General features: G+C 44.5%; 1 protein-coding gene across 1 annotated transcript in view; it reads right to left on the reverse strand.

Moving 5' to 3' along the window:
* The window catches only part of UVSSA (UV stimulated scaffold protein A), a 54,390-nt gene extending 50,904 nt beyond the window's left edge, over nt 1-3,486 (reverse strand). The window contains exons 1-2 of the mRNA XM_064653455.1: nt 3,229-3,486; nt 2,642-2,972 (exon numbers count right to left, since the gene is read on the reverse strand). Of these exons, the coding sequence (XP_064509525.1) occupies nt 2,642-2,972; nt 3,229-3,326 (429 nt within the window). The 5' untranslated portion in view covers nt 3,327-3,486. The remainder of the gene's footprint in view (nt 1-2,641; nt 2,973-3,228) is intronic.
* Nucleotides 3,487-18,336: the final 14,850 nt, after the last annotated feature.

An 18,336-nucleotide genomic window follows, 5' to 3' on the forward strand; every position in this document is an offset into this window, starting at 1 on the left:
GAAATACATAGAAAATCCATTTCCTAAGATCCTTATCTGTGGTGAAAAATCCTCTAACATCAGCGATCAGCCAGAAGCTCAGCAGCATTTCCTTTTATCTTTTCTCCTCCTCGAATCAATAACTACAGCAATTCTGAACAGAGCTTTTATTTCTACTAATAAGGGACTGCTGAGAATCAATGGCTTTCAGAAAGGAATCATAAGGTAGAAAAACAAAACAGATTTTCACACCTGAAGTGCAGGAATAAACTAGGCTTTGGGAGACTTTTGTCACAGCACTGGAGACAAGGAGTTAGGGAGAGTGGGCAGGAGGAGACTGTGCAGGGTAAATATTAAGGTTACACAAACACATTACACTAGATCACTATTAGTAAAAGAAGTCCAGGAAAATTTGTAAGCACCACAAGTATACATCTCACTTACTAAACTTTGTAAGCAAGGAAAGTCAAATACATTCAAATTCATTAAAAAAAGATCAATTTTGTGATTTTACAATTACGTTTGTTGGATTTTGGGATTGGGGGAAAAGTCAACATTCGGTCTCTCTTATGAGTAAAACGTAAACATAAATCTGAACAACTCAAAATGGTGTTTCTTAAAATATTTGCAGTGTGGGTTTTTGGTTTTGTTTTGTTTGTTTGTTTGTTTGTTTTAAGTTTGGTCTTAGAAGGGCTTGAAAATGTAAATCTTCACTCCTGCTTTAAGGAAGGGAGTTTTGATTGTGTTACCACATAAGGAAACCCCTTTGAAAAAGAAAAATACAGCAATCCTCTGATCACTACCACATAACTTTTATTCACTTCAACACAGATGACACAGAGTGCCAAGGAAGCCTGTACTTTGCTGATGCTGAAGCCCACAGACTCTCTGGTGCAATGTTTACAGCACAAGCACTGGCTGAAGGTTTGTCACTATTGCCACTCTTAGATGATCCAGCATGTCCAGTAATGGCTCCCAGATACTGACATCCTACAGCAAAGTTTTGGAGCCACATAAGTGATTTTCATGTAACAGCTGTCACAGAAACTGGCATGGAGAGTCCCCATCAGTTTAGGAAGAGAGGCACACTCACCAAGCTCTTTATTTTTAGTGGGAAATGGGTGAGGTGAAGGATGGTAGGGAAAAGAACTAGTTTCACAGCCTACAGTAGCACATGGATCACCACTGAGCTTCCTTTGGTTTTCAGGATCTGATTCTTCTACCAAGCTTGCATAGCTCTCCACACAGAAGTAGGAGAGCATCTTCTGACTGTTTATAAAATTATTTTGGTGATAATTAAAAAAAAAAAAAAAAGCCAGCCAAACCCACAAACCACACACAGAGCTAACACTTCTCCTAAGTTGCCCTATACTACTGTGCCAAACCTGTAACACAACAGCAGAGGTAATTCATACTACTAGGAAGTCAAAATGCCTCCTCAAACCTTTGGGTTGCTTTTCACACTTCCAAGTATTACACTGGCAAAAGGTCAGTTGGCTCACATCAACTCTTAAAGTACGAGAGTTACCAAACTACCTGAGATTGCTTCTATTGATATTAATGTTTCTAGAGGAATTCAAATTCAGCTGCTCTAGAAAACAGCACAGCCAACCTCGCTGGGGAGCTTGTATCACATGGGGAGGGATCCCTCAGTCCTAACTGACCACAGGAGCACAGCCAGACCTGCCAGACTCCACAGAACTGTTGTATGCTTGTTCAACAACTGGGTAAAACTGTGTCATGTATTTAACCTCCCTTGTCTCAGTCTTGCATTTCTCCTTGTCATTTAATTTTCTTTCTTTACTAGACAAGACAAAAAAGGAGAATCCCAAGACAATCATCTTTTGTGAGCAGATGACAAAAACTGTATTAAAAAAACAGCAGAGTACAGCAAGTAGGGAATATGATAAATTTAGTGTGGAACGAGAACAACAGAAATACATCATGTATCACAAAGGTTTTTTGATGTACTCTTAGGAACACTAAACATCTGTCTTTCTGAAGAGAAAGAAAATCAGTATGTTTATTGAAAGCCTGTTATTATCATAGATAGTTTGAATGCTAGAATAGCATTCCCAATTTCATTCTTTGTGCAGCAGAAGACATACTAAAGCAGCAGAACGTTCCAAACACTAACTTGAAGACTCGAAGGGAGATCTAAAAGCAAGTGGGTTATATACAAGAAATTTCTCTTTAATAAAACTTCTTATATGGCACAGTAACACTAAAGCTGAGGGGGGTAAACACCCACACTTGCTGTCTCTGCTGCAGAGCAAAGGGAAGATAGAACTGGACAGCTCAGTAGAGAAGTCAGGTTATTTTAAACTGGCATAGAAAGTTTAAGGCATAACCATTATTTCCCTTCCAAAAAAGGGCTAAACCTTGGAGCTCCAGGCAGGATTCAGTGGGTGAAAGCAATACTTCCTACACCTTGAGAAAAGGCTGAGCCCAGCTCTGAGCACAAGCCTGGGGCTTGTAAAGCTTTACAGTCCTGAAGGATGAACTGAAAAGGTTTGTTTTCCAAAGACGACGCTCAACAAGATGTCTCCTACAGGTAGTGTCACTTCCAACTGCTTTTTCTTTTAGTATTTATCAGTTTCTTTGCTTTAAACATTTCCTAGCGATCATCACCTAAAAACACAGCAGAGTAACTGCAGGGTACCTTCTTATTCCGCTTTAGGAAGTGGTATCCCAGGGAAAGCTGCTTGTAAGCCTCCCCGTACTTCTCGTGCCAGTCCTGCACCGCCTTGATGGCCGCTTTCCTCAGCTTCTGCGCCACCTCCTTGGGCGGGGGAAGGGGCTGCTCGTGGTCTATGCCCACCGTGAGCTCCAGGAACTCCTGGAAGTTGGCGATGAGCAGCGTCCTGAACTGGTGGGACCTGGCGAAGAGCTCCTGCACCACCTGGAAGGCGGAGAAGCGCATCTCGGCGTGCTCCTCCTGCAGCCGCGCCACCAGCAGGTGGAAGGCGTGGCTGATGTGCTCCTCCGACGACCTGGGCAGGGAGACAAGGGAGGAAAAGGAGCAGGAGTTACTTAACGAGAGGCTCGGCACAGAAAAACAGAAGCGCGCGGGGTTTTTTAATTTATTTTAAATTTTAAACCAGCAGTGTCTGTGCTGGCAGCACCCAGGCCCCCGACAGCACCCAGCCTCCCACAGCAGGGCCCAGGGCGGCTCCCGGGGCGACTCCGCGGCTGCCCGGCCCGGGCACAGACAGCGGGGCCCCGCTCGTTCCCTCCCTGCGGCCGTACTTGCAGATCTTCTTCAGCTCCTTCATCCTGCCCGGCTCCAGCCGCGGCTCTCCGGAGGTGGTGAGCTCCTCCACCAGCTCGGCCAGGCGCTGGTCCATGTCGGCCGGCAGCGGGGCAGCGGAGCTGCCAGGGCACTCGCCCCGCCGGGTGGTACCTTCCTCACCCCGGGGGAGCCCCGGCCGGGCTCCGGCAGCGCCCACGGGCCCGGGCGCGTCTGGGCGGCGCCATCTTCGGCTCTCAGGGGAGGCCCCGCCCCCCATGGCCCCGCCCATCAGGGAACGAGCTCCCGCCCCTCAGAGGAGGCCACGCCCCTCAATGAACCCCCGCCCCTCGGGGCTCCCCCCCCGCCCTGCGGCAGGTGGTACCTTCCTCCATCCCCCCCCTTCCCCGCCCCCCCCCTCCCGGCGCGTACCACCGCCCCCCACGTGACGTGCCGGCACCCGGAAGCGCCCACAGGGGAAGGGCGGGGGGAGCCCTTAAAGGAGCCGCGCCCCGGTTTTGGGGCCGGAGGGAGGTTTAACCCCTTGTTGTCCCCAAACACTCGTTGCCACAGAATCATAAAACCACAGGATCACAGAATATGCTGAGCTGGAAGGGACCCACAAGGGTCATCGAGCCCGACTCTTAGCCCTGCACAGGGCCGTCCCCAAGAGTCACATCATGTGCCCGATGGAATGTTAAGGGCTTGGAGTGGACATGAAATATCATCTCGTCCCAACTCCCTGCCATGGGCAGCCACACCTCCCCCTAGACCAGGTTGCTCCAAGCCCCATCCAGCCTGTCCTTGGACACTTCCAGGGATGGAGCAGCCACAGATTCTTTGGGCGACCTGTTCCAGTGCCTCGCCACCCTCACAGGGAAGAATTTCATCCTAATATCTAATTTAAATCCCCCCTCTTTCAATTTGTGCCCATTACTACTGTCCTATAACTACAATTTCTGGTGAACAGTCCCTCTCCAGCTTCCCTGTAGCCCCTTCAGACACGGGAATGTTGCTCTGAGGTCTCCACACAACCTTCTCTTCTCCAGGCTGAACAGCTCCAAATTTCTCAGCCTGTCTCCACAGGGGAGGTGCTCCAGTCCTGTTATTAATCTCGTGTCGTCCTCTGGACTTCCTCCAACAATTCCATGTACTTCTTGTGCTGCGCACATGGCACCCTGTAACTCTCCCCTCCTGCATCCAAAAAGTGAATTTTCTTAGTAGCAGCCGCTATCCAGGGCCTGGAGGGTCCATATGGAGTTTTCACAATGAATGCCATTCTCACACGGGCTCCAAATACCACATAAAACGCAATTTGAGCTCCCTATCGTGGATTCATAGGATGCAGGTGCAAGGATATGGTGGGATGGGCAAATAAACAAGCACAGTCCAAATGTGTAGCCAAAACTACAATTTTTTTTTTTCTCAGTGCTTTGTGATGTTTGGCTTCAAGTGGTGTAAGCTATGGATGTTCTCTTTGGGAAGGAAAACTTCAGGGACTGGAGCATTTCTCTTACAAGGAAAGACTGAGGGAGCTGGGCCTGTTTAGCCTTGAGAAGAGATGACTGAGAGGGGACCTCAGCAATGTGCTCCATTTTGCAGGACTTGGAAATGGCGATGGCTTTATAAAACTGTAGGAGTGAGAGGAGCCCTAGCAAAATGGTTATTGAAGGATTAAACTGACCTAAACTTTAAAGGTGAGCTCTGCCACTCTGTGTGGCTTTTACATGGAAATCCTTTTAGAAATTCAGGTGTAGAAATATATATAAAAAAAAAACGGGAAGGAAACACAATGGTGAAAAGGGTCTAGTTGTCCAGACTTTCAGGGGGGTGTCAGAGCATAACTTCCACTTGAGAACCTCAGAGCACTTGATGATTGTTGCAGGTGACCCACTGGCCTGTGGAGAGAGAAGCTGATGAAGGATCACAGCAATAAGCTGAGGTACTGAGGGTAGTAAGGGGGTGTTACCTACCTAAGTCACATCCTTAAAGCACAGCACATACTCTGCTGCAGTCAGGTCATGAGGCTGAGCAAAGCACTCCCTTCTCTTCTCCCACATGCAGGAAAGCATCCAGCATTTTGCTCTGCATGTGTCTGTGTTCCAAGGGCATGTCCCTGGCATGTGTCCTGCTGCCCAGGGCATCATCTGTGGCGAGAGAGAGCTTAAAAGATTTGTCTGTGTCTCCCTTTGCACTACTTATACAGTGTGGTTCAGTTATTGGACATCATGAGGCTGCCCTGGATTCACTCTCAGCAGAACCTGACCTGTTTTCAGTTTTGGGTGCTCAATTAGAAGTGTTCTGCAGACCTCCATCTCTGAAAGTGCTGCTTAAGCACTGGGAATAATAAAGACCTTGCAGGTGCCTGCTTTGAACATCCTAAAGAAGAGAGGCGTCTGAAATATCTGTTCCCATTTGAAAATGGTGTCAGATGATTGAAAAGTATTTCCATGAATCCACAGTTCAGGCATGTGTTGGAAGCAACATTTGTGAATTGGTGTTGCAGCTCTGTCTACTGGCTCCTGCGATTGGGAAAGACAGCACTGAGCACTTTTCACAAGAAATGAACTTATATCTTCAACCAAATTTACTGCAGTAAATGAATTCTTACATTTTGCAGTTGCTCTGTTATTTCTGATTCAATACATCAAACCAATGACAACTTGCTTTTTAACGATGTTTCTCCTTTCCCCACTGCCTTTCATCAAAGAAAATGGATTTCCATGTAAAATTCACACAGAGAATGGCACCGTTCATCTTTAAAGTTTAGATCAGTTTACTCTTTCATTATTCCTTATTTGTTCTATTTCTCTTCTTAATTTGATTGAAAAAGTGCCTCAACAACTGCTTTTTATTAGGATATTACTAGCAGAAGTAGAATTGCTGTACTATCTGGAAACAGAATGTCAAAATGAGCCTCAAGCAACAGACTTACCATCTACAAAGGCACCAATTTCATCCCCTTGCATAATGTTTAAAGAAATCCCTGCAAGGAGCCATATGGTTTTGCAAAGAACCAGCTGATGAATGAATGCTGAGTTATGTAACTCATTCATGGTAGTCCCTTAGGCAAATCCCAGCCAGAGCTAGGCTATTTATTTATTTATTTTAAAAAATCAAAGACAGCTACATAAAACTGTGTTTGCTCAAGTTGCTGAGTCCCTTTCCCCTTCTATTTTTTAATGAACATGGTAAATGTCCACCATTCAAGTATTTCCGAACATTCTTCCTCTGAAGCAACGTGGTAAAAGGCTGAAGAGAACTGGAACACTGAAGAATTCATCCAGGTGCAAAAGTCACAACCCTCTGCACCTGCATGGATTTTCCTGGCATGACTCTTCTGGGCTGTTCCATGGAGGGGAATGCAGGACACTGTGGAGTGCAGAGGCAGAACTGAACACCACCTCCTACCCCCTCAGAGCCTCAGAGTTCAGTGTTACTGTCAGTTCACACCTGGTCTCAGCAAAGCCTGAGCCTGCAGCTTCATGGGGCATGGATTGGGTCAGGTTGCTGAATCAAGGAGTTGCATTTCTTACTTCTGTGCTGAGAGATCAGCTGGAGCAACGCAGTTACACTTCATGGGTTCTCCAAAGCGAGTGATACCTTGCAGGAACAGAGATTCTTCTAGAAACACTGTCCTGTCCACCACCTCTCCAGGATACCCAGTGCTATCATGATTGGCAGGAGGCATTTGCAGTGGGAATGTTCTCCTACAAGATATTTCCAGATGTGACCACTTGGTCCTTCCAGAGGTCATCTCAAGTTTGCCCAGTATCTTTGGCCAAATACACAGGCAGAAAAAGCTCCAGAATTTTGTCCATTGACACCAATGACTTGGGTCTGGCTGTTCTTACATTAAATAAGGACCATTTGTTCCACCACAAATTTAAAAGGTCAAATTGATGGCTCTAGGAAGGATTGTTTCAGACTTTGAGCAATACTAAATTATCTGTTGTAGTCTTTTATAAAAGAAACATCTCAGTAGGACACAGTTCCACCATTTCACTGTATGATTCTTTGCCAGGGCTTGTTTTCCAGCTTTGCAATAAAGGAGAATGTCAGTCAGAAAGAAACCCCCCCTGAACTTTTAAGATAGCTGTATTCAGCTTAATGATATGAAATTAAAAAGGAGGATTTCTTTTCCTGCCAAAATGGAACTTGGGCAAAAAAATAAAGCTTCCCTACAAATAATTTAGAGTTAAAATAACTTTGGTTTCAGGTCTGAAGATACAGAAACACGATAAACACTGACATTAAGTTGTCACCAAGTTTGTGCCAATTGGGCTGCAAAGAAAATGACCTCCTATGTGAGCTGAATAGATGCTGAACCATCGCTTTGAGTCGAGCAAAAGGGTGACAGATACTTGAAAGCTCTGAACTTCCCCATAAGGGGTAAAGACTATGTTTAAACAGATGTTCCCAAAGGAGAAATAGCCTATTCATTAAACTATCAATAATGCAAGGCCAAAGGTATTTGGTGACCTCCTCTAATTATGTGAAATAGTGACTGTGACAATACTTCAGCTACTGCAAGGTTTTGTAACTCTGCCATAGGAGGAGATGAATGAATGTGCTCTGTATGGTCTAGATCACTAATTAAATAATCACTTGTGAGTTGGATGGACCAGCAATAGCTGTGGGAAAACCATCACAAATCAAGGAGAACCTTCCTACACATGGCTTATATTCATGTCTAGAATAAGCTTTAAAAACGATCCTGCAGCAATTCCTGAAACTGCACATCAATATGAACACACCTGACTACTATCAGTGAGGGTGAATTTCTTTTTCCTCCTTGGAAAGATCTGTGCAGACTTGAACTGGAATTTAATGAGCATTTTTCTGTGTTAGGCAATACATGTCCACATCACAAGTTAAGATATGACATGAATGCACCCAGAGAAGACCAGAGCACACCCCACTGCACTGCAAGTGGGTATCTTTGGGGGCAGGGGGGATGCCAGCCTGTAAGGCAGGACTCAGATCAGGTGGCTCAGAAAAGGAGGAGCTTGAAGCTTGTTATCATGTAGAAAAGGAGAGTGCAGAGGAAAAGAAGACCCCAAGCTTCCAAAAGAGGAGTTTCAGCCTCTGATGCTGAATCATATAGTGACAGGAATGGCACTTTCACACTTATGCAAATATTGATTTCTAATATAAAATGTTAGCAGAGGTTTCTTAAACAACTTAAAGAGACTGTTTTGGGTGTCCCACTGACTCACTGTTTTGGAGCTCTTTCTGCCTGATGGATGCCTGAGCTGTCCCATCCTCGGAAAGCCACAGCCTGTAATAGAACTGCGGTCACTCAAGCTGGATTCTCCAAATGAGAGACTGCACAGAACTGTGGCTTCAGATACCCAAAGGAATTGCTTTTTAATTCTTTTCCCAAGGATGTGGACAGAACTGCTCTGAGGCTGCTAAAAGCTGCAGTGCTGCCTCCAGTTACCTGGGAATGATGAAGTCCATTCCTGACGTGAAACTGTTGTTGCCGCTTTCGAACCAGACGGGTGATGGGTCTGCGTGTGTCACACAGCCATTGCACACCACTGCACAAACACTGTCTGATCTGTGGGTTTCCATTTCAGATTCCTCTGTCCTGTTCGTGCACCAAGCAGCTTGAACCCAACAGTGACATTTCAATCACTCACTCACAGGAGCAAGCCCTCAGTCATCCATCTAAATCCACTGCATTCCCTCAGCACCAGGAGAGTGCCCAAAAGAGCCTGATCTCAGCCTTCAGGCCTGTTTGGTATTTCTATCAGCTTTTATTAGCAGTGAACAAGAAAGCCACATGGATCAAAACAAGCTTTTCCAGGGTATTTCTTTTACTGTTATGGTAAAAGAATGCCTTGTATCTATGAAGTGATTATTTATACAGGTCAGTTTTGCAGGCAAAAGGAAAGTCCCTGGCTTGAGAAGATTACAAGGTAGTTGGGACAAAAACAGAGTACAAAGACCACAGTTTGAGAGAGATGGAAATATTGAAGTATAACTAAAAGGAAGAAGGAAGTGTCTTAAAAAGGTATCAAGTTTTGTGAAGTGTCTGTAGCCATTTATTTATGCTTTTAAGGAGGTGTGTTGCACTTCTGGGGCTCAATGTGCAAGTTGGAGTAGAATGGGAAAATATTTATTCATGTTTCATGTATTCATGCCCCTTTGCATGCTCGTAGTTTCTGCAGCAAGTGCATCACAACAGTCCCAGTGACCAATATACAGCTTGAGGAAAAGTAGCTGGAAAGCTGCCTAATGGAAAAGGACCTGGGAGTGCTGGACAACAGCAGCTGAACATGAGCCAGTGTGTGTGCTCAGGTGGCCAAGAAGGCCAATGGAATCCTGGCCTGTATCAGAAACAGTGTGGCCAGGGAGACAGAGCAGTGATTGTCCCCCTGTGCTGGGCACTGGTGAGGCCACACCTCAAACCTCATGTTCAGTTTTGGGCCTCTCACTATGGGAAAGACATTGAGGTTCTGGGGTGTGTCCAGAGAAGGATAACAACGCTGGGAAGGGTCTGGAGCACAAGTCTGATGAGGAGCAGCTCAGGGAGGTGGGGTTATCAGCCAGGAGAAGAGGAGGCTCAGGGGAGATTTGTCTCTACAACTCCCTGATAGGAGGTTGTAGCCAGGTGGGGGTCAGCCTCTTCTCCCAGGTAACAAGTGACAGGACAAGAGGAAATGGCCTCAAGTCATGCCATGGAAAGTTTAGATTGGATATTAGGAAAAATTTCTTCACAGAAGGAGTGGCCAATCACTGGAACAGGCTGCCCAGGGAAGTGGTAAAGTCACCATCCCTGGAAGTGTTCAGAAAACATGTAGATGTGGCACGTGAGGACATGGTTTGTGAACATGGCAGTGATGGGTGGTTGGATTCAATGATCTTAGAGATCTTTTCCAAACTTAACGAGTCTATGATTCTATTATTTCATATTGTGCACTATTAAGACTCCCAAAATGTTCCACAAACTTTCAGGTACTTGAACTTCAGCACAGTCTGGAACAAGACTCATGGGTACAGTCAGCCCATACGAAGAATAGGTTGATTTTAAGAAGATGATGTGACAGTGTCCCAGAAGAGCTCAGTGCAGAATTTGGAGTGCTGACTCCATGCCCTGAGCTGCAGTTTCTCCAGCAACATGTCCCTGCCCCAGTGTGACCTCAGCAGTGTTACTCATGCAGCCACCCCTGTTCTGTGTTTCAGCTTGTTCACGTGAGTGTTAAAAGGCCTTTAAAATGAATCATTGCTACTTTTCCCCTTTGAACAAGTCATAGTGGTAAAATTATATAAAATACTGAAAAAGCAGTGTGGTGAACATGCCTCAGTAAACTGTACACCAAGGTTTCTTGACATCCTATTTAGAAGGAGTGGCATAAAGATCACCCCTTTCAAGAGGGACAGCAGATGAAAAACCCAGCTTTTTGCTTTCCTCATAATTTCCTCCAGAAAAAAACTGGGTCAATTATTGATATTTCAGTAAAAAGTGGCGAGGGTGAGGCTTTTTTGTGGCAGAATCTGTGTGAACTGTGACCTGCTGATACACACGAGCCTGCTTGGAGCAACCCCTTCAACAGCCTTGAGTGTGGGTCTGCAGAGCTCTGAACATCCAGTTCTGCTCCAGGTCGTGGAACTTGAATTCTAGGGAAGTGTGTGGGGTTTTGAAATCTAAACACAACGCTGGCAGTCAGTAGTTTCAAATGGACAAAAACTATATTTGTAGGGATAGTAGAGGAGACTGCACTGCTGGCAGTGGTCTGAGCTGGGTGACTGTGGCAGCCTTTGCTCAGCTGAAATCACAGAAAATACTCTGTCATTGCCTTTGCCACTGTGTTCCTACATGGCCATGAGAGGCACAGCCCCTGAAAGCCACAACATCCTGATTGCTTAGGGGAAAACGTTTCTAATTTTATTTAGGAATTATTTAATTTATTAAATTAAAAAAAAAAGAAAAACAAACGAACAAAACCCCCTGAAGTCTGTATTTTTTAGGAAAAAAATTGTATTACATTATTTAAGCTCACAGAGCTATCAGAAGAACAAAGCACTTTTTCAGATGAGCACATTTTCCCATGAGAGTAAAAATGAACTTTATAACGAAGTGTAAAGTACTTTTAAGATGAGCCTATTTGCAGATAAGTATAAAAAGGAACCCTTTAGCAAAAGCTGTGCCTAGTGAATTACAGGCACAAATTCTATTTGTTTTCCTCTCCCGAAGCAGCCCGGTGTTAAACCACGCGCTGGGGGACCACTGGAGACGGGGCTGTCTGAAGGAGAGGGGGGCTCCGGGGGTCGCGGGGCTGCCCTTGGCGCAGCCCCCAGCAGATGGCAATGCAGGAACACCTGTAGCCCGTCCAGCCAGGCGAGAGCTGGGGCTGACATCGCTGAGATCGCTGAGATCGCTGCTCCTTGGAAAACGCACCGCCTTAGAAATCCTGCTCGGTGTTTTTAGCGTTAAATACAAGTCATTTTCACTATCAGCAAGTTGTTTACTTTTATTTTAGGGGTTTTTTTAAAGTAGGATTTGGGCGTACGGGCTTGTAGCACTGACCTGAGGCATTGGGTTTGATGTCCCAGATCCAAAACCTTAGGGGTCACCTGTGAAAATCAGAATAATTTACATTTGAAAAGATCTCCAAGATCATGAAGTTCAACTCTAAAACCAGCACTGACAAGGCCATCACTAAACCATGTCCCCAAGTGCCACATCTACATGTTCTTTAACTATCTCCAGGGAGAGTGACTCCACCACTTCCCAGTCTGTTCCAGTGATTCACAACCCTTTCTATGAATTAATTTCCCCTAATATCCAACCTAAACCTCCCCTGGTACAACTTGAGGCCATTTCCTTTCATCTTGTCACTTATTACTTGGGAGAAGAGACTGACCCCACGTCCTGTCAGGGAGTTGTAGAGAGTGAGAAGGTCCCCCTTGAGCCTCCTTTTCTCCAAGAGATATCCAAGTGCCCAGGCAGGTTTCAGCACTCCAAGTCAGAAATTACAATTTGTGTATACACACACACACACACACACACACATATAAATATATAAATATTCATATGTCACATAAATTAAAATGTGTCATGTTATATTTATCTGTATATATCCATACACACACACACACATATATAATGTCACTTAAGAACTCCACTCACACCAATTTCTCCCATATTCTCTTGTTGCATCTTCCATCTATGTGCAAGGCCACACTGTTACCAGGCCAGGAATAAATCTTTAAACAGGTCAGAATCTTTACCTTGATCACAGTCTCGCAATAAAATAGGCAAAGAAGATATTTTACTTCAACAAAGCATTCCTGTGTATCACACCAGGGAAACTAATTTTAATGACAATTTAAAAGAGAACACATATCTCTAAGAAAACACTGAAGGTTGAGGCATTTTCCAAGCAGAATGACTCACTGCTTTCCCTGTGCTCGTAGAGGAAAATGGATGGAATAAAACCTTCAGAAAAATTTAGAGCATTAAAAGCATCTCCTGGCACACTTCGCCTTTTTCGCTGAACAAACACCCACCAAAAAACCACCTAAAACAAATAAAACCCCTCCCAAACCCAAACCAAAACCCAACAAATGCCCCTCCCTTCCAAATTCTAAAGCCAATAAAAAACTTCAATATGAAAGATATTTGAGCTTGTTAAGAAATCAATGGAAAAAGTTTGATTGCAACAAAAATGTGGCAAAAAAAACTTCTTTCCCCCTCGTATCATAACTGAAAAACCTGCACCTGGCACAGAAGTGGCTCTTTCTTGAAAGGCCAGTGGTGGTGAACTGAAATCAAAACTGAGTTGCCAAAACACTGCCCTGGGCACCATAAACAAGGGTTGGTTCAGGTGGCTCCAGAGGAAAAGATGGAAAGGCTGAGAGGTTCACTTACATGTGTGTAAACACAGAGTAACTTTACTTAGTACAGGCAAGGATTCCAAGTTACCTGCAATCAATATGATTTCTCTCATCTCCATATGCTTCTATCACTGCTTGGACTCTGCTTCAAATGGTGCAATAAAAACCTTCAGGAAGGAAATGTGTATGATGCAAAAATACACTGTGTTGTCTCTTCAAAAGTATCACAGGCCTCGAACCACACAGGAATATTTTAGCATTGATCTGTGTTCTGCATTTACTGCTTAGAAAAGCAGCAGTTCTTGCTATTTCAGAACCACCAGCAAATTTCAAATATGTCTCTATTATATTGAATCACTGTGGGAACAGCAGGGTTAAACAGCTCCAGAGCAATAACAAAAAGCATTGAGTATTATTAGCTCTGTAAAATGTGTAAACAACCTGGTAAATACTAAAATAATACACGTTTTACAAAGTTCTTAAAAAAATCCTTTACATATAGGAAGGGTACAAGAACAAATAGGAGAAAATAAACACTTGCAATACCTTCTATTAGTAAAGATTTAAATCAGTTTTGATTATTGTGAGGCAACTTGTTCATAAAATAAAAATATCTTCAGGGAAAAATATTTCATATTAAATGATTCTGAGTATAGCAGTGAAAAACACAAGAAACAAAAGATGAATTCAGACTGGAAACCAGGCACATATTTTACCAGTGAGGAAACAGATTCTCTGTCTCATGATGATGTTTTTCTGACAGATGTGCTCGAACCAAACAGCGCTGGATTGTAAATAGTTTTGAGTCTCGACATCTAAAATCAGAACACTGGAGATCTATTGCCCCTGGCTCTTTTGGAAGGCACTTTTTACACAAAACAGAGATGGCAGGACATGAAAATCCTGGTGACTCAGACAGCAAATGTTAAAGCAGGAGCTCTGGCTACTCGTGCAATGGAGTTGTCAGTGGATCCTAGAGAGGGGACAGCTTAGAGGGAGAGTATTTTGCAAACAGAATTAAGAAAAAGGATATTATGGCTCTTTGAAGTGTCCTTGAGTTAAAAGAAACTACTGTAAGATTTCAAGAATGTTCCCAATTTCAAGACTCAATTCCCTAAGGACAGATAAGCGTGATGGGAATGTTCCTGTAATGATGGGAGCAGCCCCTCTAAATGCCCTTAGCAGGCAGGGCTGCTTGGAGCAGATGAAGTTGTGAGGCTGCATTTTTAATCTTTGGTATTTTAACAGAACTGATCCATACTGGTCTATTTAATGGGATTTGCACAAAGCTTTAGAACATTCAAAAAACTGTTGCTCTGTGAGACTTCACATTTTAGCCTTGATGTTTTAGTATCACTTCACCTGACTGTGATCCTGGATGGGGGTGTTATTTTGCAATTATAGTTTCAAAATAGCCACCAGAAGGTTCAGTGATAGGTTCTGCTTGGCTTCTTCAGCCAAGATAAAAATGGTACCAGCACTCTGATTTCTTTTAATGCTGTTCCTGGAAATACAAGGTGTGGAGGGAAAGAATTAAGACAAATACTTTATTCACATCAAAATTTACTCCAGCATCTCACACCCTCAAACACAGAGATCAGAGGTGATGTTATTTATGGTTTCCCAATGCAAAGAAACCAGTCATTATCCTTTGCTAATGGGTTTAGAATAAGACAGGTATTTATGGATGCAGCAACTGCTAATCTTACTTCAACGAGGAATTCTTAATTTTACCTCCTCAGAAGAAGGCTTCAAACAGAGAGACAGGGAATAGGTTTTGGCCAAGGGTAGGATAATTTCTCTCTTAACAGGGTAGGTGACATTCTTTCCAATTATTATAACAATTAGGTGTGTCAAAGAAGGTCTGTTACTCACTGAAGGAGCAAAGCAGCAATTCAGTTGTAGCTTCTGGGCTTTTCTCTGTACTTGGTAGTTAAACCGAATCATTAGCTCTCCTATAAAACCAGCACCCTGTTTATTCACTGTTTGTTGCAGTAAAATAATGCAGCACTGAAGCTACAGAGCCGGCAATGGATATGACAGTGACATTCAAAGCACACAGATGCCACAAAGCCTGGATCATCAGAGGGGATGTATATCTGAGATCAACGTTTACAAAGTGCTGCTGGGAAAAAAAAAGCCGACAGATTTGCATCAGCCACATCAAATCTGATCTATTCTTCACTGTCTGACCATCTAACAAGATGAGATCACACACTTCATCCCATTCCAGGGCTGTTCCTCCTGGAGCTGGCTGTGTCTCAGCTTCCACACATGCAGGTTAGCAGTGTAGCACCCTCTGTATGGGCAAGTTGCAAATGCTCTGAGGGCAAGATCCGCTTAGAGACTCCGGAGACTCCAAGGCTGTTTGGCTCAAGCCTCATGCTGACTCCAGAAAAGTGTCAGGAATAAGGCTGTAATAGTCCTGACATAGGAATATGATGCTGGACTCAGTTGTGGGTTACCCTTCCCTCCATAGCAGACATCCCCATACTGCTCAAGTGTCTCTGAAGCTCCCACAGCAGCACAAACCACCCACAAGCTGCTTCTTTGCTCTCTCCAGCAGCCACCCACAGAGATGCTCTCCTGCTGCATCCCTCACCCCCTGGCCTGAATTCCTCTCCATTTCCTATGGTGGAAGCCAGCCCTGTAAGCTGATGTTCCTTATGGCCACGAAGAGGATCAAATAGTCTGTTGAGCTCCTGTGCACAGGCGAGCAGGACAGTGAGACTCCTGAGTGTGCACAGTTTAAAATAGAAAACCATGTCATGATCCTTGTGGAGAAACAGCCTCTTCCCCCACACCACAGAGCAAAACAACTCCTACTGAGGAACCACCCCATTTTCCAAAAGGAGGGGCAGCAACAAGCAGCCGGGCTTTCCAAACCTGCCTGTTGGGGTTTTGCCCTTCTGCACAGCAACTCTGCCAACAGAGCTGGTTCCAGTGAAGTTAGCTGGGGTGATGATCTACCTGGCAGGAGTTAAAGTAGAGCCCTATACAATGTTTTCCTTAATGAATGCATCTAGGGCAACTTGAGCTTTTTTAAGACCAATTCCCCCCTAATACCCTTCGGCATTTAATAAAATATTTCTCTGAGTCCCTAAAGCTGCTACTTTAAAGAGGAGACATCTCCATATGGGGTATGCAAGGGCACCCTGAAGAACTTCCCACAGCTCAGGTCCTCGTTCTTCTGAGCGATTTGTCTTGCTGTGGTTTGCAAAGAAGGAAAAGGAAACTGTCTACTGGTTTTATTATCTGTTTATTTCTTTTGGGGGAATTTGTCTTTATGATTCTGCTTAATCTCTGTGGGTGGGGAACAAAATATTTAAGTTAGTTAATGACCTTTTTGTCCTGAAGTGAATAGCCTTGATCATCTTTTTCTCCTCATTCTTCCTTCTGGCGCTGTCAGGGAAAAGTCCTGGCTGGAAACCCAGATGATTTTCCTGGGAAAATCTGCTCCTCTGCCCTGTGGGGTAGGTAAAACTATTTCCTTGAGAAATGCACAACATAAAAGTTAATCTTACAGGATAGGAAATAGGGTGAAAGGAGTAGGTACAGATGTAGGTTCCAGCGCCTTGGGCGTTATCCCCAACTTGACCAGCTTTGGTTTTCCACATTAGTTTGGGAAACAGAACAGCTCAGTGCTCCCTCTGCTCCAGCTGCAGCGCAAGAGAGACAACCTGAACCACCAGGACTGTGCTCCAGCTTCCAGCACAGCAGCACCAGGGCCTCCTGCAGCCCCAGCATAAGAAAGATGTGGACCTGCTGGAGCAAGTCCAGAGAAGAACCATGAAGATGCTCTGAGGGCTGGGGCCCCTCTGCTCTGGGGGCAGACTGAGAGAGCTGTGGTTATTCAGCCTGGAGAAAAGAAGGCTCTGGAGAGACCTTGGAGCCCCTTCCAGGACCTAAACAGGGCTACGAGAGAGCTGGAGAGGGACTGTTTACGTGGGCATGGAGTGATAGAACAAGGGGGGGATGGCTTTAAACTGAGAGGGCAGGTTTAGATTAGATGTTAGGAAGAAATTCTTTACTTCTTCGAGTGGTGAGACACTGGAACAGGTTGTAGCCTCCTGGCTGGTCCCACAGAGAAGCTGTGGGTGCCCCATCCCTGGAAGTGTTCAAGGCCAGTCTGGATGGGGCTCTGAGCAACCTGGTCTAGTGGAAGGTGTCTCTGCCCACAGCAGGGGGTTGGAGTGAGATGATCTGCAAGGTCCGTTCCAAGCCCAACCACTTTTTGATTCTATGTGATACCATTCCCAGGCTGGATACTGGAATGGCTTCTTTCTGTTAGATCTGAACAATCAACAATCCCAGGAGTCTGATCACTTGGTTTCTATAACCGGGCAGTATGTTTTTCCCTTCCATGTTGCTGAGTTATTTCTGGTTCTCTCAGTGCATCTCCCGCTCCACGCCGCCCACCGATGTCACACGTTGCCGTCTTTATTAGGAGCAAGGTGCTGGGTGCAGTTTTGTAATCAAGTCTGGATCTCTATCACACAGTGCTTTCATGTTCATTTTTTCTTCTTACACTTGCACTTTAAAAAGCTGAAGTTATTTTAATCTCTTTGAAAGATAACTGGCTGATGGGATTTCTTAACTCTACCCTGCTGCTTGATCTCATTTTTACTGAGTCAAACCCAGCAGCTTTTCTTGTTCAGCAGCCCTTCCTGTGTCTTGTTGTTCTGCTATTTCCTATTGTTCTTCTTGTGGTGCTACTTATGTGACAGCTGATTTCCTCTGGTTTATTTTTACATGTTAATTTTTACATGACAATTTTTACACGTTCAAATATCAGCTTTGTATGGTGGAGTCTGAAATATCTTGTTCAAAACTGTGAGCTCCTCAGTGAAATCAACTCGTCCCCAGCGAGGAATGAGGACTAATTTAATTTTTGATATTAAGAACTTCCACGTACAGAGTCTTAGGGCTTCAGTTCAAACTGTCAGGACTAGATCTCTTTAGATGAGGGGTTTTTGCAGTGTCTAGATCAGATACACACTGAACTTCTCACAAAAGGTGGCAGCAATATAGAACTACTTTGTGTTGGCTTTACACCTGTGCCAAAAACCTCTTCAGCCCTCACATCCAACAGTAACTAAACTGTAGCTTCTTCCTCCTTCATGCTGGCCTTGATGGCAAATTTTCTCCCCCTGACTGTGTGCCAGAGATGTTTAATTCCACTTACAGAACCTACCTGGCTATAAGATGTATGAGTAAAGAGGTAAGAAGAGATTCTGTTGTCTAGCTCAGCCCATCTTAGATCTCTTCCTAAAACTAAGAGA

Source organism: Pseudopipra pipra, chromosome 4 (genome assembly GCF_036250125.1).
Source record: "Pseudopipra pipra isolate bDixPip1 chromosome 4, bDixPip1.hap1, whole genome shotgun sequence".
Classification (NCBI taxonomy): domain Eukaryota; kingdom Metazoa; phylum Chordata; class Aves; order Passeriformes; family Pipridae; genus Pseudopipra; species Pseudopipra pipra.